Source organism: Aotus nancymaae, unplaced genomic scaffold (assembly GCF_030222135.1).
Source record: "Aotus nancymaae isolate 86718 unplaced genomic scaffold, 86718_ANA_hifiasm-v0.15.2.pri h1tg000053l, whole genome shotgun sequence".
Classification (NCBI taxonomy): domain Eukaryota; kingdom Metazoa; phylum Chordata; class Mammalia; order Primates; family Aotidae; genus Aotus; species Aotus nancymaae.
In genome coordinates this window covers 29072048-29097923 of record NW_026988467.1, presented here as the reverse complement: position 1 = coordinate 29097923, position 25876 = coordinate 29072048, and the positions used below count along the sequence as shown (strand labels likewise).

Sequence of the window (25876 nt, the reverse complement as noted above, 5' to 3'; positions counted from 1 at the left end):
TTGCAGTGGGCCGATAGCATCACTGCACTCCGGCCTGGCGACAGTGAAACTCTGTCTTAAAAAAAAAAAAAAAAGAAAATATTACATAAACAAGAGAAGCAAAAATGCTCAATGTATTTAAGTGAATAATTTGTTCAAATAGTTGTATACTTTAAATTTACATATAAATAACCTGACATAAAAACATAGCAATAGGTATTGTAGGGACGTTACTTAGCATATTTGAATAACTCTAGATCAAGATATTGCATGTTGTTGAAAATGATTCAATTCCTCCTTTCATGCTTTCTAATTCTGGTTGGCTTATTTTTATAATTACTGCCAAGTGGTAAGGTTTGACTTCTATTCTTTGCCATTTCAGGAGACATACAGGGAGAGAAGGTTGAAAGAGGACTGTTTAAAATCAGGTCCTGTCCAGTCATCAGTTTTGTCTCTTAAACTTTCCGACCTTAATTTTCTCATTTGTAAACTGCAGATAGTACCCACCTCACTGAGTGAGAAAATGTGTGAGCAAGTACTTTATAAATAATATAGCACTGCATAAATGTTAGAAATCACTCAAATATGCTAAGAACCTCCTAGTTTGTTTTTCTTTTTCTTTTTTTTTTTTTTGAGATGGTTTCACTCTTGTTGCCCAGGCTGGAGTGCTATGGCGCAATCTCCGCTCACTGCAACCTCTGCCTCCGAAGTTCAAGCAATTCTCCTGCCTCAGCCTCCTGAGTAGCTGGGATTACAGGCATGTGCCACCACACCCGCTAATTTTGTATTTTTTAGTATAGACAACGTTTAACCATGTTGGCCAGGCTGGTTTCAAACTCCTGACCTCGGGTGATCCGCCTGCCTTGGCCTCCCAAAGTGCTGGGATTATAGGTGTGAGCCACTGTGCTGGGCCTGTTTGTCTTTAGAGAGATGGATAACCATATTGACCGATCGTCTTCACAAACTACGCTGACTTTTATGCAACATTAGTTTCCTGCTTTAAGAAAATATCTGTATATAACCTTTGGTCAGCCTCTACTTTAGGTTTTTTCTTTTTTCTTTTTTTTTTAACAATACTGAGAGTAATTTTTAACCTAATGACAAAAATTTCAAATATGAACAATTTCAAACGCTTTAGTCTTATTCCATAATCCTTAATGACAAGTTGTTTCAGATCTCAAATTAATAGAAAGACTAATTTCTTTAGTCAGGTGGGTTGCCAGATACTTAAATGTACTCTTAACAGGTTCCCTGTGAAATTCAACATTGGTAATATATGTGGTTTTGAAACATCTTGAAATTGTTTTACATAAAGTTTGATTGTGGTGAATTTATTTAAAGTATTTCTTTGAAAAAATGTGCTAAGTAGATCTTTCAATATTAAAAGAAAAAACGTATCTCTGTAATAAAGTAAGAGGACTGTAATGAAAGTAAGAGGATAATTGTTCATCCATCATGCCAACTCAAGCTAGTTCTTTCTTTCCAGTGCAGCAACACATTTTAGGGCAACAAAGTTCAGAATGGATACAATGGCCTGTTTAGAAAGCATGCAGGTTATATCAGGTCATTTCTTTAAAGTCAGTATGATAAATTTGTTAACTAGATTCTGACCATAGAAAGAGAGAGGAAGTCAATGTAAATTGCAGACATGCCAGCTCTGTTGGTTCACATTACAGCTACCTAATGTTGGGCTTAATTTCTTTTTCGTCTTCTTCTTCACTATCATCAACCTGTTGGATGACCAGATCAGCAGACCCATCTTCTACAATCTCCACATAGGATCTATTCTCATCTTCACTCAAGTGCCATCTGGAATCCTTATCTCCATCTGATGGGGACATAAGATGTTGTTCAGCTTCCAAGTCAATGGGGAGGCTGTCAATGCCAAATTCTGCAAGACACTCATTACACAGTCTGTAGCGCCTGGTTCCCTCCTGTACCACTTGCCCTGTTAGATCTGTCACATGACGTTTACATTTTCTGCAGATGAGTTTACATGCCTGGTGAATCTGTGTAGAGATTTAAATAGTGATAAAAGTGATTTTTCAAAAGCAGGACAGTTTGATATTTTAGGTACCAGTTCATAAACTTAAGATGTTCAAAGCCATGCATTAAACTCAAATTAACATCTGATTATTAGAAAAAGATCAAGGGGTTTATTAAAAAAATTTTTTTTTCTTTTTCCTTTTTATTTTTTTTTGGAGATGGAGTTCCACCATGTTGCCCAGGCTGGTCTTGAACTTCTGAGCTCAGGCAACCCGCTTGCCTCAGCATCCCAAAGAGCTAGGATTATAGGCGTGAGCCACCGCGCCCAGCAGATCAAGGGTTTTAGTGATAAATTGATGTCACAGAAATATTAAACATTTGCTTTCTCTAAATAGTGGCTATCATGTTTTTTATTATTAATATTACATAATAGTTTGACATATCACTTAATCCAATAGAATTTGGGTATTTGAGGGAACAATGGGAAATTTCACAAGATAATAATTGCAAACACTTACAATGTGCCATGTGCTTTTTTCCCCCCTTAATTTACTTTATTTATTTATTTATTTTTTGGGAGACAGAGTCTTGCTCTGTCACCCAGGCTGAAGTGCAATGGTGTGATCCTGGCTGACTGCAACCTCCGCCTCCCAGGTTCAAGCGATTCTCCTGCCTCAGCCTCCTGAGCAGCTGGGATTATAGGCACGCACCACCATGCCTGGCTAATTTTTGTGTTTTTAGTAGAGACGGGGTTTCACCATGTTGGTCAGGCTGGTCTCGAACACCTGACCTTGTGCTCCACCTGCCTCAGCCTCCCAAAGTGCTGGGATTACAGGCGTGAACCACCGTGCCCCGTATACTTTTTATTTTTAAGATAGAGTCTTTCTCTGAAATTGCGTAAGAACCAAGAGAAAAAAAAAAGATAGAGTCTCGCTCTGTCACCCAGGCTGGGGTGTAGTGATGACCACGGCTCACTGCAGCCTCAACCTCTCAGGCTCAAGCAATCCTCCTATCCCAACCTACCAAGGAGCTGGGACTATAGGCACCATGCCTGGCTAATTAAAAAACAAATTATAGAGAAAGGGTCTCACTATGTTGTCCAGACTGAACATATCTTAATTTAGAGGAGGGAATCTCTCTTGTTTTGTGTATTAATTTTTTGTTATTTTACTAGAGAAAGAAAAATATGGTACAAATTTAAATTTGTCAATATTTTGGATAGAAGGAGTACTTGCCATTTTTATTAAGAAAAGATCTGCTGTAATCCCAGCACTTTGGGAGGCCGAGGCGGGTGGATCACGAGGTCAAGAGATTGAGACCATCCTGGTCAACACAGTGAAACCCCGTCTCTACTAAAAATACAAAAAATTAGCTGGGCATGGTGGCACGTGCCTATAATCCTAGTTACTCCGGAGGCTGAGGCAGGAGAATTGCCTGAACCCAGGAGGCAGAGGTTGCGGTGAGCCGAGATCGCGCCATTGCACTCCAGCCTGGGTAACATGAGCGAAACTCCGTCTAGGAAAAAAAAAAAAAAGAAAAGAAAAGATCTGGTAGAAAGAGGACCACACAGGGATTCAAGGCTTGGGGTTCTAGTCATCTACTATCTTTGTCATTACTAACCACGTACCTTGGAGCAAGTAATTTAAAACATTATATAAACTTGCTTTAGACTGGCCATGGTGGTGCACGCCTGTAATCTCAGCACTTTGGGAGGCTGAGGTGGGCAGATCACAAGGTCAGGAGATTGAGACCATCCTGGCCAAAATGGTGAAACCCTGTCTCTACTAAAAATACAAAAATTATCTGGGCATGGTGGCATGTGTCTGTAGTCCCAGTTACTTGGGAGGCTGAGGCAGGAGAATCACTTGAACCTGGAAGGTGGAGGTTGCAGTGAGCCAAGATTGCACCACTGCACTCCAGCCTGGTGACTGAGGAAGACTCCACTTCAAAATAAAAACAAACCTGCTTTAGGGTGGCAGTTAAAATATTTAACTTTAACTGTTAAGATATGGGCACCACCCAGACAGATGAGAAGCCTGACTAATTCTACTGGACACTGAACATAAACAATTACTTTGGTCCTGCTTCTACATATCAGTCTATTATTATCTTTGCTTGCTTGCTATGGCTAATGGGAATACCACTCACAGGGTTAATGTGAGGACCAAATGAATTAACATGTGTGAAACGCTTTGATAAACAGTTGCAGTTGATGAATAATTATGTATTATAATTAGTAATAAACAACTTTGTTCAATAGCTGTCAGAACAGTAGATTATGGGTTCTAATCTAAAAATTATTTATTTATTTTTATTTATTATTATTATTTTTGTTTTTTAGAGACGGGGGTTTCACCATGTTGGCCAGTCTGGTCTTGAACTCCTGACCTTGTGATCCGCCCGCCTTGGCCTCCCAAAGTGCTGAGATTACAGGTGTGAGCCACCATGCACGGCCTATTTATTTACTTATTTATATTTTTGAGACAGTGTCTTGCTCTGTCACCAGGCACCAGGCTGGAGTGCAATGGTGCGATCTTGGCTCACTGCAACCTCTGCCTCCTGGGTTCAAGCAATTCTCCTGCCTCAGCCCCCCAAGTAGCTGGGACTACAGGTGCACACCACCACACCCACCTAATTTTTGTATTTTAGTAAAGATGGGGTTTCACTATGTTGGCCAGGATGGTTTCAATCTCTTGACCTCGTGATCTACCCGCCTCAGCCTCCCAAAGTGCTGGGATTACAGGCATGAGCCACCATACCCGGCCCTAATCTAAAAATTATAAAAATTAATTGTGTTATGTGGAATCAATGTTTGGAATATTCATTTAGATAAAGTCAGAACAGTATAGAAGTAGGCCGCCAAACATACTAAAAAAAATCCAAGAGGCTTGGCTCAGTGGCTCATGCCTGTAATCCCAGCACTTTGGGAGGCCAAGGTAGATCACTTGAGGTCAGGAGTTTGAGACCAGCCTGGCCAACATGGTGAAACCCTGTCTCTACTAAAAATACAAAAACTAGGCCAGGCACCTGTAATCCCAGCTATCTGGGAGCCTGAGGCAAGAGAACTGCTTGAACCCAGGAGGTTGTGGTTGCAGTAAGCTGAGATTGTGCCACTGCACTCTAGCCTGGGCAACAGAGCAAGACTGTCTCAAAAAAAAAAAAAAAAAGAAAAGAAAGAAAGCAGGTGTAGTGGAGACCCCTTTTGGTTGGACAGCACAGCAGCAACTAGACTGAGATCCCACCAGACAACGGTTCAATAATCACTGGCAGATGCTAAGTATCTACAGTGGTGACTCTGACCTAGACACTTAAAACATTTATACAATTTATATTATCTTTGGCTCTGAACAGACCAGTACATAAAAACATATTAGACTAAGTGAATTTAAATGGAAATATAAAACTATTTACCATCAAAAGAATATACCCCACTTCAAGGTCTCAAAGGAGAATAAAAATCAATATATATATAATTATGCTTTATGTACAAAGTAAAAACATTATGTTGGAAGAATTTTAAATATGGTAGACTTGTGTGAAAAGATTTCCCTCAGCAAGTGAGATGATCTTAAAGCCAATAAATGTAATTTTTTTTTTTTTTTTTGACAGGGTCTCCCTCTGTAACCCAGGCTGGAGTGCAGTGGCCCAATCTCAGCTCACTGTAACCTCCACTTCCTGGGTTTGGGCGATTCTCGTGCCTCAGCCTCCTGAGTAGCTGGGATTACTGGTGTGCGCTACCAAGCCCCACTAATTTTTGTATTTTTGGTGGATGGGGTTTCACAATGTTAGCCAGGCTGGTCTTGAACTGAACTCCTGGCCTCAAGCAATCTGCCCACCTTGGCCTCCCAAAGCGCTGGGATTACAGGTGTGAGCCAATGCGCCCAGTCAAATGTACATATTTCTTAAGAAGTAAAATGATGGGCCAGGCGTGGTGGCTCTGCCTGTAACCCCAGCACTTTGGGAGATAGAAGCAGGTAGATCACTTGCCTCCAGGAGTTCAAGACCAGTCTGGGTAACATGGTGAAACCCCATCTCTATAAAAAATACAAAAATTAGCCTGGCATGTTGGTGCAGGCCTGTAGTCCCAGCGTAGGAGACTGAGGCGGGAGGATCATTTGAGCCTGGGAAGTCGTGGCTGCAGTGAGCTGAGATGGCACCACCGCACTCCAGCCTGGGCAGTACGGAGAGACCCTGTCTCAGAAAACAAAAGAAGGCTGGGCACGATGGCTCATGACTGTAATCCCAGCACTTTTGGGAGGCTGAGGCAGGTGAATCACCTGAGGTCGGGAGTTTGAGACCAGCATGTTCAATATGGTGAAACCCCATCTCTACTAAAAATACAAAATTAGCCAGGCATGGTGGCACATGCCCATAATCCCAGCTACTTGGGAGGCTGAGGCAGGTGAATCACCTGAGGTCGGGAGTTTGAGACCAGCATATTCAATATGGTGAAACCCCATCTCTACTAAAAATACAAAATTAGCCAGGCATGGTGGCACATGCCCGTAATCCCAGCTACTTGGGAGGCTGAGGCAGAATTGCTTGAACCTGGGAGGCAGAGGTAGCAGTGAGCCAAGATTGCACCATTGCACTCCAGCCTGGGCAACAAGAGTGAAACTCTGTCTCAAAAAAACAAAAACAAATAAACAAGCAAAAAAAAAAAAAAATTAGTAAAACAATGAAAAAAACATACATACTGTTCGAAAATGGCTACTTAGATGGTCTAGCCTGCTAAATCTTTTTCCGCAAGCTTGACATGGATAGGGCCTTTCTCCCGTATGACAACGAAGGTGGCGCTTTAGGTCTGCCTTCCGCTTTACCACGTGTGTGCAGTATGGGCACTTGAATCGCATCCGGGGCAGATCACCTGTCAAGAGACAGCTTGATTAAATCACTGGAAAGTTCATAATAACAATTCTAATAACAGAAAGAATCAAATCCAACCCCACTGGAAATGAGGAAAGAAAAAAATAAACTTAAAAAAATAAAATAAAATAGAATTCACAAGGAGTTGGTGAGCCCAATCTTGGGAAGGTAGGAAAAACAGAGATGAAAGAAATTTTAAGACTAGATTGTCAATGTAATCCTAAGTATAGAACTTTAACTTCAGTATTTGATATATTTAGAAAGTTGGGTAAATTCAAACTGCCATGCTTTTTTTTTTTTTTTTTTGAGACAGAGTCTCACTCCATCACCAGGCACCAGGCTGGAGTGCAGTGGTGCAACCTCGACTCACTGCAACTTCTGCCTCCCGGGTTCAAGCAATTCTCCTACCTCAGCCTCCCAAGTAGCTGGGACTACAGGGGCGCACCACCACACCCAGCTAATTTTTTTGTATTTTTAGTAGAGATGGGGTTTCACCATGTTGGCCACGATGGTCTCGATCTCTTGACCTTGTGATCTGCCCGCCTCGGCCTCCCAAGCTTATTTTTTTATTTAATGCAGTAGGGTCATTAGATTTTAAATGTAAAATAGTACTATATTTTAAAACTGTACACAATTTTAAAGTAAAAGTATTTATTATTTAAGCTTTTTTCTTGGTGGAAAATCATTTGAGGTCCGGAGCTCTAGACCAGCCTAGCCAACATGGTAAAACCATCTCTACCAAAAATAAAAAAATTAGCCAGGTATGATGGTGCATGACTGTAGTCCCAGTTATTTGGGAGGCTGAGGTGGGAGAATCACTTGAACCCAGAAGGTGGAAGTTGCAGTGAGCCAAGATCATGCCACTGCACTCCAGTCTGGACAATAGTGTGAGACCCTGTCTCAAAAAAAAAAAAAAATATATATATATATATATATATAATATATGTGTATATATATATAAAATATACATATATATATACAGAGAGTTCAATTTAGGTATGATAATAATATCGTAGTTTTTTTCTATATTTTAAGAACATATTCTAAACTATTTACAGGTGAAAACATATGATGTCTGAGATTGGCTTAAAAATATTAAAGGGAGTAGGTTAGGGATAAGAATACAGACATAAGACAAGCCATGAATTGAAGGTTGTGGGACTAGGTAATGGTGCGTGGAGATTAATTATATCATTCTCTTTACTTTTGCATATGTTTGAAATTTTTCTAAAATAAAAATTATGCGGGGCACAGTGGCTCATGTCTGTAATCCCAGCACTTTAGGAGGCTCAGGTGGGAAAATCATTTCAGGCCAGGAGTTCAAGACCAGCCTAGGAAACATAGTGAGACCCCCATCTCTATAATAAAAGCAAAATAGAGGCCAGGTGAGGTGGCTCATGCCTGTAATCCCAGCATTTTGGGAGGCCAAGGTGGGTGGATCATGAGGACAGGAGTTCAAGACCAGCCTGGCCAACATAGTGAAATCCCGTCTCTACTAAAAATACAAAAATTAGCCAGGCATGGTGGTGCGTGCCTGTAGTCCAGCTACTTGGAAGGCTGAGGTACAGAATTGCTTGAACCAGGGAAGAGGAGGTTGTAGTGAGCCGAGATCACACCACTGCACTCCAGCCTGGGCGACAGAGCAAGACTCCATCTCAAACACAAATAAATAAATAAATAAACAATAAAAAAATAAAAATTAAAAAAGCAAAATAAAATAAAAAATATATATAATCTGTATCTTACAACCTTCAGGAGTTTCATTTTAATATAATTTTCCTTTAAATTTACATATAAACTTTTTTTTTTTGAGATAGAGTTTTGCTCTTGTTGCCCAGGCTGGAGTGCAATGGGGCAATCTCAGCTCACTGAAATCTCTGCCTCCCAGGTCCAAGTCATTCTTCTGCCTCAGCCCCCCGAGTAGCTAGGATTAAAGGCATGTACCATCATGCCTGGCTAATTTTGTATTTTTAGTAGAGATGGGGTTTCTCCACGTTGGTAAGGTGGTCTCGAACCCCCGACCTCAGGTGATCTGCCCGCCTCAGCCTCCCAAAGTGCTGGGATTACTGGTGTGAGCCACCGTGGGTCCTGCCCTACAAGTAAACTATTAAGCAAATTTGTTAACTGATTAATTGGTGGGGGAAATTGGATGATATGCATTTCTTATCCCTAGTCTCTACTTCTGAGTGAGGGGAGGATTATTTTGAAACTGTCAATTTAAATGGTCTTTCTGTATTTTACTGTTATCATAAAAATGAGATGTCTCATGTTGCACATTGGTCCATGGTAGATTTACAGTATCAGTGTTATGGGTTGTATGTGAGGCGTTTGTTCTTTTTTGGGTGGGGCCTCATTATGTTGCCTATGCTGGTCTTTAACTTCTGGGCTCAAGTGATGCTCTGCCTTAGCCTCCCTAGTAGCTAGGACTACAGGCATGCCTTAAAAGAAAAAAATTATGGGCCAGGCACGGTGGCTCATGCCTGTAATCCCAGCACTTTGGGAGGCTGAGGTAGGTGGATCTTGAGATCAGGAGTTCGAGACCAGCCTGGCCAACACAGTGAAACCCCATCTCTAAGAAAAATATAAAAATTAGCTGGGTGTGGTGGCACTCGCCTGTAGTCCCAGCTACTCGGGAGGCTGAGACAGGAGAATTGCCTAAACCCAGGTGGCGGCGGTTGCAGTGAGCTGAGACTGTGCCTGGGTGACAGAGTGAGAATCCATCTCAAAAAAAAAAAAAGTATTTGTATCTTAATAAGTTAAACACTCCTCTGAGTAAATACACAGGAAAAAAAAAAAACTAAAGTGAAAATATGTGTCATAGGGATTGAACTATTTAGAAAAGTGCTTTAAACATTTAAGAGTAATCTAACCACCCACAGACACAGGTTTGGAAAATCATGTGTTTTGACCCTTAGTACTCTTATTAGTTTGATTGTCATTATATTTATCCAATATTACTTTCAATTTAAAAATTTAAATCCATGTTTTATGAAATAAATTTCTTCTTCTTTTTTTTTTTGTAATAGAGTCTCACTCTATCGCCCAGGATGGAGTGCAGTGGCATGATCTCAGCTCACTGCAACCTCTGCCTCCCAGGCTCAAGTGATTCTCCTGCCTCAGCCTCCTGAGTAGCTTGGACTACAGGTGTGCACCACTATGGCTGGCTAAATTTTTTTTGTGTGTGTGACGGAGTCCTGCTCTGTCGCCAGGCTGGAGTGGAGTGGCACAATGTCAGCTCCCTGCAACCTCCGCCTCCTGGGTTCAAGTGATTCTTCTGCCTCAGCCTCCTGAGTAGCTGGGATTACAGGCATACACCACCATGCCTGGGTAACTTTTTTTTTGTACTTTTAGTAGAGACAGCTTTTTGCCATGTTGGCTAGGCTGGTCTCAAACTCCTGATCTCAGGTGATCCGCCCGTGTCGGCCTCCCAAACTGCTGGGATTACAGGCGTGAGCCACCACATCTGGCCTTACTAAATACATTTCGTTACAGAAATAGGACTTAAAAAAAAAAAAACTTGCTTCAACTGCCTAGAGCAGCACCTGAAACTAAGGGCATTTTGACAGAAGATTGATTTATATAGCAGTTTGGAATCTGGTTGAGGGGACTGATGCTCTTTATGGGTACCTGGAAAACTTTTGGATGTGACATCAGATCCTTGACCGTACTGATAGCCAACAGCAGTAGAGTCCATTTCAGCATCAACTGGTGCTTGTTCTTCAGACTGGGAAACATGGCTGGAAGAATCGGATGTTCGTGCTTCTCGTTTGCTTGACTTATAATGAGTAACTTCAGAAGGCTGTGACAATCTCAAATGTTTGGTCTTTTTAATGGACTCTTTCCTTGGTTCATGCTTGGCCAAGGGTTGTTGAGTATTCCTCTGGGAGGCTGGATGATAATTATACTTACTCCAGGATTTTCCACTTATTATGCCTGTTCCTTGCTCTGGGCTTAGGTGAGAATGTGGAGAACTGCTTCCTTCTTGCCAGCCACCACTATAAAAAGAGGAGCGTTCTACACCATTAGAATTGGCATCTTTATCTGACAGACTGAAATAGCGATCTTTTTCTTTCTCACTAATGTCTAAGGAAGATTTAATAAAAGTCTTACATACACTTATGACATCAGTCATCTGTAGGAAGCTAGCAGCTGACATCACTTCTATGACATTCTGACCAGTAAGAGACAGTTTGCCAGAATATACAAAGTCCAGGATAACTGTAAAGGTGTCAGGGGAGAAAGCCTGAAATGTAGCTGTGGTTGGCTGACTTGTCTCCTTTGAATTCTGAGAAAGAAGCATTTTAAAGTAGCCACTACTAGCAAATAATACATTTCGATGCGCTTTGAAGACCTTCCCTTCAACTAGAATATTGCAGTCACAAAATACATCTTGCCTGCGCTGTTCGTTCAGTTGTTGCAGAAGGTGAGACTGATGAGAGGAGATCTCCATTCTGAAGAAGAAAAGACACATGTGGTTACCAAAACCTACATTACAATTAATTTATTTTGTTTTGAGACAGGATCTTGCTCTGTTGCCCAGGCTGCCGTGCAGTGGTGTGATCAAAGCTCACTGCGGCCGGGTGCAGTGGCTCACTCCTGTAATCCCGACACTTTGGGAAGCCGAGGTCACCTGAGGTCAGGAGTTTGAGGCCAGCCTGGCCAACATGGCAAAACCCCATCTCTACCAAAAATACAAAAATTAGCTGGTCATGGTGGCAGCTGCCTGTAATTCCAGCTACTCGGGAGGCTGAGGCAAGAGAACTGCTTGAACCTGGGAGGTGGAGGCTGCAGTGAGCCGAGATCACACCACTGCACTCCAGCCTGGCCACAGAGCAAGACTCTGTCTCAAAAAACAAACACCTCAAAAACAAACAAACGAAGCTCACTGCAACCTTGAACACCTGGTTTCAACTGATGCTCCTACCTTAGCCTCCCAAGTAGCTGGGACTACAGGAGTGCACCATTCCACTTGGCCGTTTTTTTTTTTTTTTTAAATAGAGATAAGGTCTCTATTTAAAAAACCAAATTACCACTGCTGGTTTCTAACTCCTGGGATCAAGCAGTCCTTCTGCCCCATCCTCCCAAAGTGAACAATCCTTTTCTAAGGTGAGTCAAGTAAAATAATAATCAGAAGCCTCTTTTATTCTATTAAGAACACTTTCTTGGAGAATACAATCACCAAGACACAGAAGATAATAGGTTTCAACATATTATTTAATATTAGATTGTTAGTAGATTTTTAGAAAATTACTTGTTTTATTAGCAAAATTTATTGAGCATCTTATTTCATTTTATAAGTATAGAGATGGGGTCTCACTATGTTGCCCAGGCTGGTCTTGAACTCCTAGGCTCAAGCCATCCTCTGGCCTCAGCCTCCCAAAGTGTTAGGATTACAGGCATCAGCCACTGTACCCAGCCAAGCAACTTCAATAAATCAGGCCTTCTGCTATATGCTGAACCAACACATTTGATTTTTGCCTTCATGTTGTTTTCAATCTAAAAGGTTTATCAGACATTAAACTAAGACTCCAGCCCAGGGTGGTAGCTCATGCCTGTAATCCCAGCACTTTGTGAGGCAGAGGCAGGAGGACAGCTTGAGCCCTGGAGTGTGAGACCAGCTTGTTCAACATAGCAAGACCCCATGTCTACAAAACAAAATTTTTTTAATTAGCTGGTGTGATGGAGAGTACCTGTAGTCCTAGCTACCTGGGAGGCTAAGGCAGGAGGATCACTTGAGCCCAGGGGGTGTAGGTTGCAGTGAGCCACGATCATGCCACTCACTGCACTCCAGTCTGGGCCACAGAGACAGTCTGTCTCTAAAAAAGTTAAAGTAGGCCAGGAGTGGTGGCTCATGCCTGTAATCACAGCACTTTGGAATGCTGAGGCAGGCGAATCACTTGAGGTCAGGAGTTCGAGACCAGCCTGGCCAACATGGCAAAACTTTGTTTCTACTAAAAATACAAAAAAAATTAGCCGGGTGTGGTGGCACATACCTGTAATCCCAGTTACCTGGGAGGCTGAGGCAGGAGAATCACTTGATCCCAGGAAGTGGAGGTTGCAGTGAGGTGAGCTTGCACCACTGCACTCCAGCCTGGGCGAGAGTGAGATTCCGTCTAAAAAAAAACAAGAAGTTAAATTCAACAAAGACCTGTATGAAGTTACAATGACAAGTTAAGTGCTAAGAAAGAAAGAAGGTGCTATGTGTAGGCTACGAGTAGTATCCTACTTTAGACAGAGATGGAGAAGGTTAGAGATACCTCTCTGAGAAGTAACTTTTAAACTTGAGACCGCGAAGTTGAACAGGAATTATCCAGGTAGAGTGAGGAGAAAAATTTCTGGTTCCAGCAAAATATGGTGAAAACTTTCCTGCCACAAATCCTTAGAGACGCTGGATAAAATATAGCCAAAGTTTTTTAAACGTGTGGCTGGGCTTGCAAGAAAGATGTAGAAATCCCTAGATGCCAGCTAAGTGGAGGGAGCACAGCCCGAGCTGTGAGGACCAGGAATGGCTAAGGGACTAGGTCCTTACCAGTACCAAACTCTGATCTATTAGAGCTGAGAGCTGGGAAGTTAGAACCCTCTGAGGACCACTACCTTAGTGAAAAAGGACTAAAAATTCTGACCATAAGTCCAAGGAGAAGGTAAAGAAAGTTTGTCTTTGCACGGCCTTGAGTAGGGAAAAAAAGGCCCTAGGTGAGATATCGAAGCCCAGTGGTTTGCCTTTTGAGATTCCAGAGACCAGATTTAATTTACCTGATTGGTGTGGGAAATTTCAACCTGAAAAATTAACCTGGGCCAAGAGCAGTGGCTCACGCCCATAATCCCAGCATTTTGGGAGGCCGAGGTGGGCAGATTGCTTGAGCCCAGGAGTTCGAGACCAGCCTGGGCAACATGGAGAGATACCCGTCTCTATAAAATAAATTAAAATTAAGTTAAAAAAAAAAAGAAAAATTAATCTGAAAATTGGTCCTGGGCTGGTGGTGCCTTCAGGACACCTTGCAGAAGCAAATGCAACATTGTTCAGGAGGGGTGGGTCTCTGAATCCAAGCCAGGCAGAAATAAGCTGTGCTTAAGCTGAACTCAAAATCATTCCCCTCTGTACACGAAGTGGGTAATTACCAATATTGTATAAATATGATATCAAGTATCTCCTATCTTAAAAACAGAGGCCGGGTGTGGTGGCTCACTCCTATAATCCTAGCACTTTGGGAGGCTGAGGCGGGTGACTCAAAAACAGACAAACAAACACACAAACAAATGTGCCAACAAAAACTTCCCCTTAATTTCACATCTACTTTTGGCTACTATTCCATTTTTCTTTTCTTTGTGTAAACTCCCTTTACACAAAATTCATTGAAATAGTTTTGCTTTGTTTTGTTTGTATTTGCTGTCTCCACATATCCTCCTATCTCTTTTGAACCCATTCCAATCAGGTTTTCATCACCATAAATCAAAACCATTCTTTTGTTTTTTTTTGAGATAGAGTGTCATTCTCTTGGAGTGCAATGGCTTGATCTCGGATCACTGCAATCTCTGCCTCCTGGGTTCAAGCGATTCTTCTGCCTCGGCCTCCTAACTAGGATTACAGGTGCATGCCACCACACTGGGTGAATTTTTGTATTTTTGGTAGAGATGGGGTTTCACCATGTTGGCTAGGCTGGTCTTGAACTACTGACCTCAGGTGATCTGCTCGACTAGGCCTCCCAAAATCCTGGGATTACAGGCATGAGCCCTGGGGCCTGGCCAAAACCATTCTTCTTATGGTTATTAGTAATTTGCGTGTTATCAAATCCAATGATCATTTCTTTGTCTTCACTTTGCCCACACAGTTGATCATTGCCTTCATCCTAAAACACTTTCTTCACTTGGCCACCAGGGCACCACTCCATGGTTCTCCTACCTCACTGGCTACTCCTTCTCAGTCTCCTTTGCTGGTTCTTCTCCATTTTCCTAATCTCCAAATTTTGGAATGTACTGGGTCTCAGGCCTCAAATATCTTCTCTACCTGTATCTTTCCCTAGGGAGTATTTAGGATTCTATCCAGGCTCACAGTTTCAAGCACCAAGCAATCAGGTCTGCATCGGACACCATCGAGGTGTCCTGTAATTTCATTCATTCCAACACTATGTACCTGGAGAGAGCATCAGATCCCACAGGCTGAAGGCACAGTCCCATAAGGCATCCCCCTACTTCTGAGCCAATTGCAGGCGCCAGCTTGTTTTATTTTTTATTTTTATTTATTTATTTATTTTTATTGACACGGAGTTTCGCTCTTGTTACCCAGGCTGGAGTGCAATGGCGCGATCTTGGCTCACTGCAACCTCCACCTCCTGAGTTCAAGCAATTCTCCTGCCTCAGCCTCCCGAGTAGCTGGGACTACAGGTGCACGCCACCATGCCCAGCTAATTTTTGTATTTTTTTTTTAGTAGAGATGGGGTTTCACTGTGTTCACCAGGATGGTCTCGATCTCTTGACCTCGTGATCCACCCGCCTCGGCCTCCCAAAGTGCTGGGATTATAGGCGTGAGCCACCACACCTGGCCCCAGCTTGTTTAATGTGTGCTTCTGACTGACCAGCTAAAATTGTGGTTCCTATGGCGCCCTCCTTAAGTTTGATTAATTTGCTAGAGTAGCTCACAGAACTTAGGGAAACACTTAAGTTTTCTGGTTTATTATAACAGATATTACAAAGGATACAGATGAAGAGAAGCATAGGGCAAGGCACGTGAGAAGGCGCTTGGAGCTTCCATGCCTGCCCCAAGTGCACCACCCTCCAGGAACCTCCACATGTTCAGCTATCTGGAAGCACTCCAAACCCAGTCCTTTTGGGTTTTATGGAAACTTCATTATGTAGGCATGACTAATTGAATCATTGGCCATTAGTGATCAAATTAACTTTTAGCCTCTCTCTCCTCCCCAGAGGCTGGCAGGGTGGGCTGAAAGTCCTACCTCTCTACTCCTGCCTGATCTTTCTGGTGACCAGTCCCAAACCGTAAGCTACCTAGAGGCTGCCAGCCAGCCATCAGTCTTCATTAGCATACAAAAAGACATCACTTTGGAGATGCTAAGGATTTTAGTTGTATGCTAGGAAAGGGGGATGAAGACCGAACATATATTTCATAATATCATAGCATCTTTTAAAAAAAATTATTTATTTTAAATAAACAGAGACAGAGTCTTATTATGTTGCCCAGCCTGGTCTCAAACTGCTGGGCTCAAGTGATCCTCCTGCCTTGGCCTTCCTAAATGCTGGGATTACAGGCATGAGCCACCGTGCCCAGCCAATCACAGCATCTTAATATGTGCAAAACCAAACTTTTTGTTCGCCCCCATCCTAAATCTACCTTTCCTACAGTCTTATCCATCTTAGGAAGCAGTAACCTCCATTTTACCAGCTGTTTAGATCAAAGACATTGCGTCATCTTTGACTCCATGTTGTTGGCTTTACCTTCGAAGTAGCAAAATCCTACCACTTCTCTCCACGACCGCTGCTGCCACCTTGATCTGAGTCACCACCACTTATCATCTAGAGGCTGTTTTATTTTGTTTATTTATTTGAGACGGAGTCTTGCTCTGTTGCCTAGGCTGGAGTGCAGTGGCATAATCTAGGCTCACTGCAACCTCCGCATCCAGAATTCAAGCTACTTTCCTACCTCAGTCTCCTGAGTAGCTGGGATTACAGGTGCCAGCCACCATGCCCAGCTGATTTTTGTATTTTTAGTACAGATGAGTTTTGCCATGTTGTCCAGACTTGTCTCGAACTTCTGACCTCAACAGCCTGCTTCGGCCTCCCAAAGTGCTGGGATTACAGGTGTGAGCCACGGCACCCAGCCCTAGAGGCTATTTTAATAGCATTCTTGCAACTTGGGTCTAGTCTGAATATAGCAGCCAGAGGGATCCTTCTAAAACATAAGTGAAATCACATTACTCCTCTGCATAAAACCTTCCAGTGGTTTATCATCCAACTCCAGAGTTCTCCCCATGACCTAAAAGGCCCCATATGATCTGCATGCTTCCCCTCCCAGGACTTCTCTAACCTCATCTTCACTGCTCTGCCCTTCACTCACTCCATTCCAGCTACCAGGACCTCTGCTTGTTCCTGAACATTCAAGGCACGTTCCTGCCACAGAGCCTTTGTACTTGCCAGTCCCTCTACTTGGAACATTCCTCCATCAGATACACACAGAGCTCACATTTTCACTTCTTATAGGTTTCTGTTCCAATGTCACCTTATCAGACAGGCTTTCCTTTACCAACCTATATAAGCACTCCTTCCCATTTGCTGTGCCTTTATTTATTTGTTTATTATCTGTCTTCTCCTACCAAAATTAAAATGTAAAGGCCAAGAGAGCAGAGACTTTGTCTATTTTGCTTACTTATATATTCCAGCTCCTTGAATTGGATAACAGATATTCAATTAATGTTGTTGAATGAATAATTCAAAAATGTTAAAGCACATAAGGAAATCATTCTTTATAAAGAAGGATCAGGTCAGGCACGGTTCCTCATACTTGTAATCTAAGCACTTCGGGAGGCTGAGGTGGGTGGATCACCTGAAGTCAGCAGTTTGAGACCAGCCTGGCCAACATGGTGAAACCCCATCTCTACTAAAAATACAAAAATTAGTTGGGTGTGGTGGTGGGCACCTGCAATCCCAGCTACCTGGGAGGCTGAGGCAGGAGAATTGTTTGAACCTGGGAGGCAGAGGCTGTGGTGAGCCAAGATCGCGCCACTGCACTCCAGCCTGGGTGACAGAGCGAGAGTCTATGTCAAAAAAACAAAACAAAAACAAAAACAAAAAAACACCAATAAAGAAGAATCAGCAGGCATCACAAACAGAATTAGAAACCCAAGAATTTCAGGAAACATAACCAAACTTTGATAGACTATGAAATAAGTATGTTTAAAATGGTCAAATAAATAATAAAACAACGAATAAAAAGAAAAAAATTAAAAAATGGTCAGAGATAAAAGATAAATAGGATTAACTTTTAATATGTTTATTGACCATTGCTTGCTCACTATGATATTGTTAACCAGCACTGCATAACAACCACAAAAACAGTGTTATACACTTATAAGGACAGTCATGCTCGGAGCAGTGACGTTTCGGTCAACAACCAACTGCATAAATATGATGGTGGCCACATAAGATTATAATGGAGTTAAAAGATTCCTATCGCCCAGTGATGCAACATTGTAGCATAACACATTACTCACGTGTGTTTGTGGTGATGTGGCCAGTAGGTTATACCAGATAGCCTAGGTGTGTAGTAGGCTATACCATCCCGATTTGTGTAAGTATGCTCTATGATGTTGACACCAAGACAAAATCGCCTAACAACACCCTTCATTAAGTGATAAATGACTTTATTTAGCTCATTTGCCTGTAGATTAGCTGATTTAGTCTGGACTTGTCAGGGCAGCTCTGCTGATATTTTTTTTTTTTTTTCGGTTACAAAGCAAGATAAACTAAAAATAGAAAGTGTAAAATAAGAATAAAGGCAAAAAATAATAGCTATTTTGCCAGTTGCATTCTTTTTCTTCTTCACCTCCAAACTAGAAATCAATTGAGAAATAAAAAATATTAGGTAACTGAGGCAAATGTGGTTAAAAACAGCCCAAGTATACACAGGAATGATAGGCTCTATCCTTAATGACACTGCCATAGATTCCATGAATAGCAAAAAATCACATATGAAAGACGGCAATCTACAATGTTTGTTAAAAGCCACATATTACAATTCAGATGGGTCCAGATTATGCCAAACTACAAAGACATATCAGCTAAATAAGTAAAAGGGAACATAACTCTAAAACCTATGATACCTTATTAAATTTACAAGAGGACAGTGGCAGCTTTGCTTGATACTTTATTTATAAAAAGACATATGAGGCCGGGCACAGTGGCTCACGCCTATAATCCCAGAACTTTGGGAGGCTAAAGTGGTCAGATCACTTGAGCTCAGGAGTTTAAGACCAGTCTGGGCAACATAGCAAGACCCCATATCTATAAAGAATACAAAAAAACAGCTGGGTGTGGTGGCACATGCCTGTGGTCCCAGCTACTTGGGAGGTTGAGGTGAAAGGATCACTTGAGCCCAGGGTTGGAGGGAACTCCAGTCCCTTGAATGGATGACAGAATGAGACCCTGTCTCAAAAAAAAAAAAAAACCTGAAAATGTGAAGGAAACAGTTCATTAAAACCTCCTAACTGTAGGTAAATTCACTCTACATTTTATATGCTCACTTGGATAAAACTCTCAGAGAAGCCATCCCAATATATACACATTAGCAGTTAAGTTTTCTGGTCTCAGGATCCCAAAGCACTTTTTATTCTGGTTTTACCTATCACTCTTTACTGTACTGGAATTTAAACCTCAGAAAAATTTAAAATATTCCTCTATTAATTCATATGAGATATGAAAAAATTATGTTTTCCAAAACAGAACAAAAAATTTTGAGTAGAGTGGCACTGTTTTATATTTTTTTGCAAATCTCTTTAATGTCTGTCTTTTTTTTTTTTTTAAGAAAGAAAGAAAAAAAAGAATGAAGGAGAGGAAGAAAAAGGAAGAGAAAGAGGGAGAGAGAACGGGAGTATTGCTTTATTGCCCAGGCTAGAATGCAGTCTAAAAATGGGAATTGAAAACCTCTTTTATGCCAGTAATTGTGCTTAACAATGGAGACAGGAAGGAATAAGGGAAGAAAATAACAAACAAGCAGCCAACCAATATTTCATTTAAACCTATGAAATACTATGAAATTACTGATGAGTGATTTACTTCCAATTATATAGTCACTTTTAGAATAGGTGTGATATGATACTGATAAGAATGTATGTTTTATGTATTTGAAGTGGAGAGGTCTATAAATGTTTATTAAGTTTACTTGTTCTGGGTCTGAGTACAAGTCCTGGATGTCCTTGTTAATTTTCTGTCTCGTTGATCTGTCTAGTATTGACAATGTGATGTTACAGTCTCCCACTATTATTGTGTGGGAGGCTAAGTCTCTTTATAAGTCATTAAGAACTTGTCTTATGTATCTGGGATCTTTTTTTTTTTTTTTTTTTTTTGAGATGGATTCTCATTCTGTTGCCCGGGCTGGAGTCAGTGGTGCAATCTTGGCTCACTGCAACCTCCCAGGTTCAAGAGATTCTCCTGCCTCAGCCTCCCAAGTAGCTGAGATTACAGGCATGCGCCACCACACCCGGCTAATTTTTTGTATTTTTAGTTGAGATGGGGTTTCACCATGTTGGTCAGGCTGGTTTCGAACTCATGACCTCAGGTGATCCACTCACCTCGGCCTCCCAAAGTGCTGGGATTATAGGCTTGAGCCACTGCGCCTGGCCAGGGTCTCACTTTGTTGCCTAGGCTGGAGTACAGGGTGTGATCGCAGCTCACTGCAGCCTCCAGGCTCAAGTGATCCTCCTGCCTCAGCCCCTGCCTATCTGGAACTACAGGTGCACATCACCACACTCAGCTAATATTTTAATTTTTTTGTAGAGATGGGGTCTCTTTATGTTGCGTAGGCTGGTCTCAAATACTTGGGCTCAAGTGATCCAGCCTCCTCAGCCTCCCCAGCCTCCCAAGTGCTGGGATTACAGATGTAAGCCACTGCACCTGGCCACTTTTAGATTTATTTATTTTTTTTTTTTGAGATGGAGTTTGGCTCATGTCATCCAGGTTGGAGTGCAATGGCATGATCTCGGCTCACTGCAACCTCCACCTCCGGGGTTCAAGTGATTCTCCTGCCTCAGCCTCCTGAGTAGGTGGGATTACAGGCCTGGGCCACCACATCTGGCTAATTTTTGTATTTTTATTTTTATTTATTTATTTTTCTCCAAGATGACCACTCCTGGATGTATTTTTATTTTTTATTTATTTACTTTTCTTGAGACAGAGTCTCTCTCTGTCTCCCAGGTTGGAGTGCAGTGGTGTGATCTCAGCTCACTACAACCTAGGTCTCCCAGGTTCACGCAATTATCCTACTCCGCCTCCCAAGTAGCTGGGATTACAGATGCCCAGCAACATGCCTGGCTAATTTTTGTATTTTCAGTAGAGACAGGGTTTCACCATGTTGGCCAGCCTGGTCTTGAACTCCTGGCCTCAGGTGATCCACCCACCTTGGCCTCCCTCTCAAAGTGCTGGGATTACAAGCATGAGCCATCACACTCAACCCCACTTTTAGTTTTAATATGGTCAAATATGTCAATCAGTTAATGGTATGAGTCTTCTGTATTTTAAAAAACCCTTCTCTAACTCAAGGACATAAATACATTTTTTTTTTTTAGACGGAGTCTCCCTCTGTGGCCCAGGCTGTAGTGCGGTGGCTCAATCTTGGCTCACTGCAACCTCTGCCTCCTGGGTTCAAGCAATCCTCTTGCCTCAGCCTCCCAAGTAGCTGGGATTACAGGCACCCACCACCACACCCAGCTAATTTTTTGTATTTTTTTAGCAGAGATGGGGTTTCACTGTGTTGCCCAGGCTGGTCACAAACTCCTGAGCTCAGGCAATCTGCACTCCTTGGCCTCCCCAAGTGTTGGGATTACAGGCGTGAGCCACCCTGGCCAGCCAAAGACATTTTTTAAAGTTCTGTTTTTCACTTTTAGAGCTTTCATCTACTTGAATTAATTTTGTATATGGTATTCTAATTTTTTTCCCATAAAAACAACTTTTCTGGCACCATTTATTGAACAGTTTATCCTTTCCCCAGTAATTTGTTGTTGTTGATGTTGTTGTTTTAAATAGAGACAGGGTCTCGCCATGTTGCCCAGGGTGGTCTCAAACTCCTGAGCTCAAGTGATCTTCTCACCTTGGCCTCCCAAAATGCTGGGATTACAGTTATGAGCCTCTACATCCAGCCTTCTCCACTAATTTGTAATGCTACTACTGTTATACATCTAGTGTCCATAATTCATTGATCTATTTATGATTTTTTTATTCATTTCAGTTGATCCATTTGCCTATGCACCAATACTTCACAGTATTAATTATCAAAACTTTACAATGAGTTGCCGCACCTCAAGTAACATTTTTTCAAAAATGCTGTTGACCCTTCTACCTCATAAACATTAGCATCAGTTTGACAAGCTTTATTATTGCATTGAACTTATAGCTTAACTGAGGGGAAAATTTACATCTTTATAATGTTGAGTCTCACTATCCATGAACATGGTATAATTCTCCATTTATTCAGGTCTTGTTTCATACTCTTCAATGTTATTTTCTCTGTTAAGATCTTACATATTTTTCTTATATTCCTACTGATCATAGATTTTATTGCTATAGTGAATGGACAATTTTTTCCTATTGCATTACTGGTTTATAGGCATACTATTCATATTTGTATATTAATCTTATATATGGCAACCTCTCTTATTAGCTAAAGTCTCTTATTAATTTTAATGGTTTATCCAGAGATTTTCTTAGTCCAGTGCTGTGGCTCACACCTATAATCCCAGCACTTTGGGAGGCCAGGTTGGGAGAATCTCTTGAGTCTGAGTTCAAGACCAGCTGGGCAATATATGGAGACTCTGTCTCTACAAAAGTAAGAAAATGGCACATATCTGTGGTCCTGGCTACTTGGGAGGCTGAGGGAGGATGGATTGCTTGAGCCCAGGAGGTTGAGGCTGCAGTAAGCCATGATAGTGCTACTGTACCAGCCTGAGCCTCAGAGCAATACCCTCCTCAAAAAAAAAAAAAAAAGAAAAGAAAAAGAAAGAAAACCCAAAGATATTCTGAAACATTATTTGTAGATAATTAAATGCCTGCAAATAAGGAGTTTTATTTCATCTAGTTCCATTTTTATGTCTCACTTCTTATGTTAATCCTATTGCATGGGCTAGGATCTCCCATAAAGTGTGAAACAGAAGCCATGAGAGCAGGCATCATTTGCTGAATGGAAACACTGCTAAAATTAACCATTAATAATGATGTTTAGGCTGTGCACGGTGGCTCACACCTGTAATCTAGCACTTTGCTAGCACTTTGGGAGGCCAAGGTGGGAGGATCACATGAGCCCAGGAGTTTAAGACCAGTCTAGGCAACAAAGTGAGACCTTGTCTCTACACACATACAAAACAAATTAGCTAGGCATGGTGGCACGTGCCTGTGGTCCCAGCTACACAGGAGGCTGAGGTAACAGGATCCCTTCAGCCCAGGAGGTCAAGGCTGCAGTGAGCCTTGTTTGTGCCACTGCACTCCAGCCTGGGCAACAGAGACAAACCTTATTAAAAAAAAAAAAAAAAAAAGAATGATGATGTTTAATATAGGAGTTTGATTAGTATCCTTTTGTTTTCAATTTGCTAAAACTTTTTTAAAAATTGTAAATTAGTGCTAAATTGTATTATTTATTCTGCATATATATGTTTTCCCCTCTTGGTATATTAGTTTCCTAGGGCTGCCATAACAAGCACCAAAAACTAGGTAACTTAAAAAAATATAATTTTATTGTCTCACAATCTGGAGGCTGGAAATCCAAAATTAAATTGTGAACAGGGCCATGATTTTTCTGAAACCTGTAAGGAAGGAATCCTTCTTTATTTCATTCTATCTTCTGGTGGCCTTAGGTGTTCCTTGGTTTGAAGCAGCTTATCCCCAATCTCAGCCTGTGTCTTCACATGGTTATATTCTCCATGCGTGTGTGTCTGTATCTTTACAAAGTATTCTCTCCTCCTTGGTCAGGTGTGGTGGCTCACACCTGTAATCCCAGCACTTTGAGAGGCCAAGGATGGTGGATCACTTAAGGTCAAGAGTTCAAGATCAACATGGTCACCATGGTAAGGTCAACATGGTGAAACCCTGTCTTTACTAAAAATATGAAATTAGCTGGGCACGGTGGCAGGTGCCTGTAATCCCAGCTACTCAGGAGGCTGAGGCAGGATAATTGCTTGAACCTGGGAGGTGGAGGTTGCAGTGAGTGGAGATCCTGCCACTGCACTCCAGGCTGGGTGACAGAGTGAGAGCCCATCTCAAAAACAAAACAAAAAAAAACCCAAAGTATTCTCTCCTCACATCTTCACATTGTCTTCTCTTAAGGACACCAGTAATATTGGATTAAGGGCCCACACTACGCTAGTGACCATATCTTAATTTAATCACATCTTCAATGGCCTTATTTCCAAATAAGAGACTATAGATTAGGACTTCATCATATCATTTTGGAGGAACAAAATTTAACCCATAACAATCTGTTAAAATGATATATCACATTAATGGATTTCTTGGATGTTGAATGATCTTTGTATTACTGGAATAATCTAATCCAGTCTCTACCTCCCTATGACTGAGACTATATTAATGCCTCACTATCTGCATTTCCACCCTGGACCACCACCAGATTCAGTTACTTAACTCGATTTTTTGTTTTTTTTTTTTAGGCAGGGTCTCACTCTGTCACCCATGCTGGAGTGCAGTGGCACAATCTTGGCTCACTAAAACCTCTGCTTCTCAGGTTCAAGCAATACTCCCACCTCAGCCTCCAGAGTAGCTAGAACTACAGGGGTGCATCACCACGCCTGGCTAATTTTTGTTTTTGTTTTTTTGAGACGGAGTTTCGCTCTTGTTACCCAGGCTGGAGTGCAATGGCACAATCTCGGCTCACTGCAACCTCTGCCTCCTGGGTTCAAGCAATTCTCCTGCCTCAGCCTCCCAAGTAGCTGGGACTACAGGTGCGCGCCACCATGCCCAGTTAATTTTTGTATTTTTAGTAGAGACGGGGTTTCACTATGTTTCCCAGGCTGGTCCCAAACTCTTGGGCTGAAGCAATCCGCCTGCCTCGGTCTCTCAAAGTGTTGGGATTACAGGCATGAGCTACTGAACCCGGGCAGAGCGGTTATTTTTTAAATACATTAACTGGTTGGATGCAGTGGCTCACGTATGTAATCCCAGCACTTTGGGAGGCTGAGGCAGGTGGATCACCTGAGGTCAGGAGTTCGACACCAGCCTGGCCAACATGGTGAAACCCCATCTCTACAAACATACAAAAATTAGCCAGGCATGATGGCGGGTGCCTGTAATCCCAACTACAGTAAAACACATCTCTACTAAAATACAAAAAATTAGCCAGGCACGGCAGTGTGTATCTGTAGTCCCAGCTACTCGGGAGGCTGAGGCACAGGAGAATCGCTTGAACCTGGGAGGCGGAGGTTGCAGTGAGCTGAGATCACACCACTGCACTCCAGCCTGGGCGACTGAGCAACAATCCATCTCAAAAAAAATAAAAAAATCAGTACTGTATGAAAGTTATAAATATGAACATATATAGAGACGAAGAACCTATAATGAGTTAGTTCTCAAGGAGTTCCATCTATAACGAAGTTTCTTCCATGTTTAAGATAGGCCAGGTTCTACTAGTAATGGGCTTTGAAATCCCAAATCTCCCAGACACTATTAAATAAAAAAGACTGAGTCACTTTGCTAGAGATTGGACCTTCATATTCTCATTACAGGCCCAAAGACCCAGCTTTTGCTCAGTCCTTATATGACCTTGTCTGTGGAGGACAGACAAACCCGGGATACTGTGCTAACACAGAGACATAATATATGCATGGTTATGACAGACAAGTGCAAAACAAGGCATCTGGGAATACTGCTACAGAAGCATTGAATCAATGGCTCATCTTTTTTTTTTTTTGTGAGATGGAGTCTCACTCTGTCACCCAGGCTGGAGTGCAATGGTGCAATCTCGGCTCACTGCAACCTCCATGCCCCCACCCCAAGTTCAAGTGATTCTCCTGCTTCAGCCTCCTGAATGGCTGAGACTACAGGTTAGGGATACTCAACCTGTACTAGCGTATCCTCTCAGTTAAAAATCTAATAATTCCTTTGTTCTCTTTGAAATAAGGCAGTTGGGTCATGACTTTACATTTTTTTGATATGATAAATAATAGTTACTATGGTTCAGCTGTGTCCCTACCCAAAATTTCATCTTGAATTGTAATCTCCATAATCCCACATGTCAAGGGTGGGACCAGGTGGAGGTAATTGAATCATGGGGGCAGTTTCCTCTATCCTGTTCTCATGATAGTAAGTGAGTCTCAAGAGATCT

General features: G+C 41.9%; 1 protein-coding gene across 4 annotated transcripts in view; it reads right to left on the bottom strand.

Moving 5' to 3' along the window:
• Positions 1-1289: 1289 nt before the first annotated feature.
• Positions 1290-25876, bottom strand: part of ZBTB8A (zinc finger and BTB domain containing 8A) — a 40032-nt gene continuing 15445 nt past the window's right edge. Inside the window, exons 2-5 of one of the 4 annotated variants that reach the window (XM_064363644.1) lie at positions 12825-12944; positions 10459-11282; positions 6659-6832; positions 1290-1807 (exon numbers count right to left, since the gene is read on the bottom strand). In XM_064363644.1, coding sequence (XP_064219714.1) covers positions 1656-1807; positions 6659-6832; positions 10459-11281 — 1149 coding nt within the window. In that variant the 5' untranslated portion in view covers position 11282; positions 12825-12944 and the 3' untranslated portion in view covers positions 1290-1655. Of the gene's footprint in view, positions 1989-6658; positions 6833-10458; positions 11283-12824; positions 12945-25876 lie in introns of all 4 variants that reach the window. The other 3 variants (XM_064363642.1, XM_064363645.1, XM_064363643.1) reach the window with 3 other exon arrangements.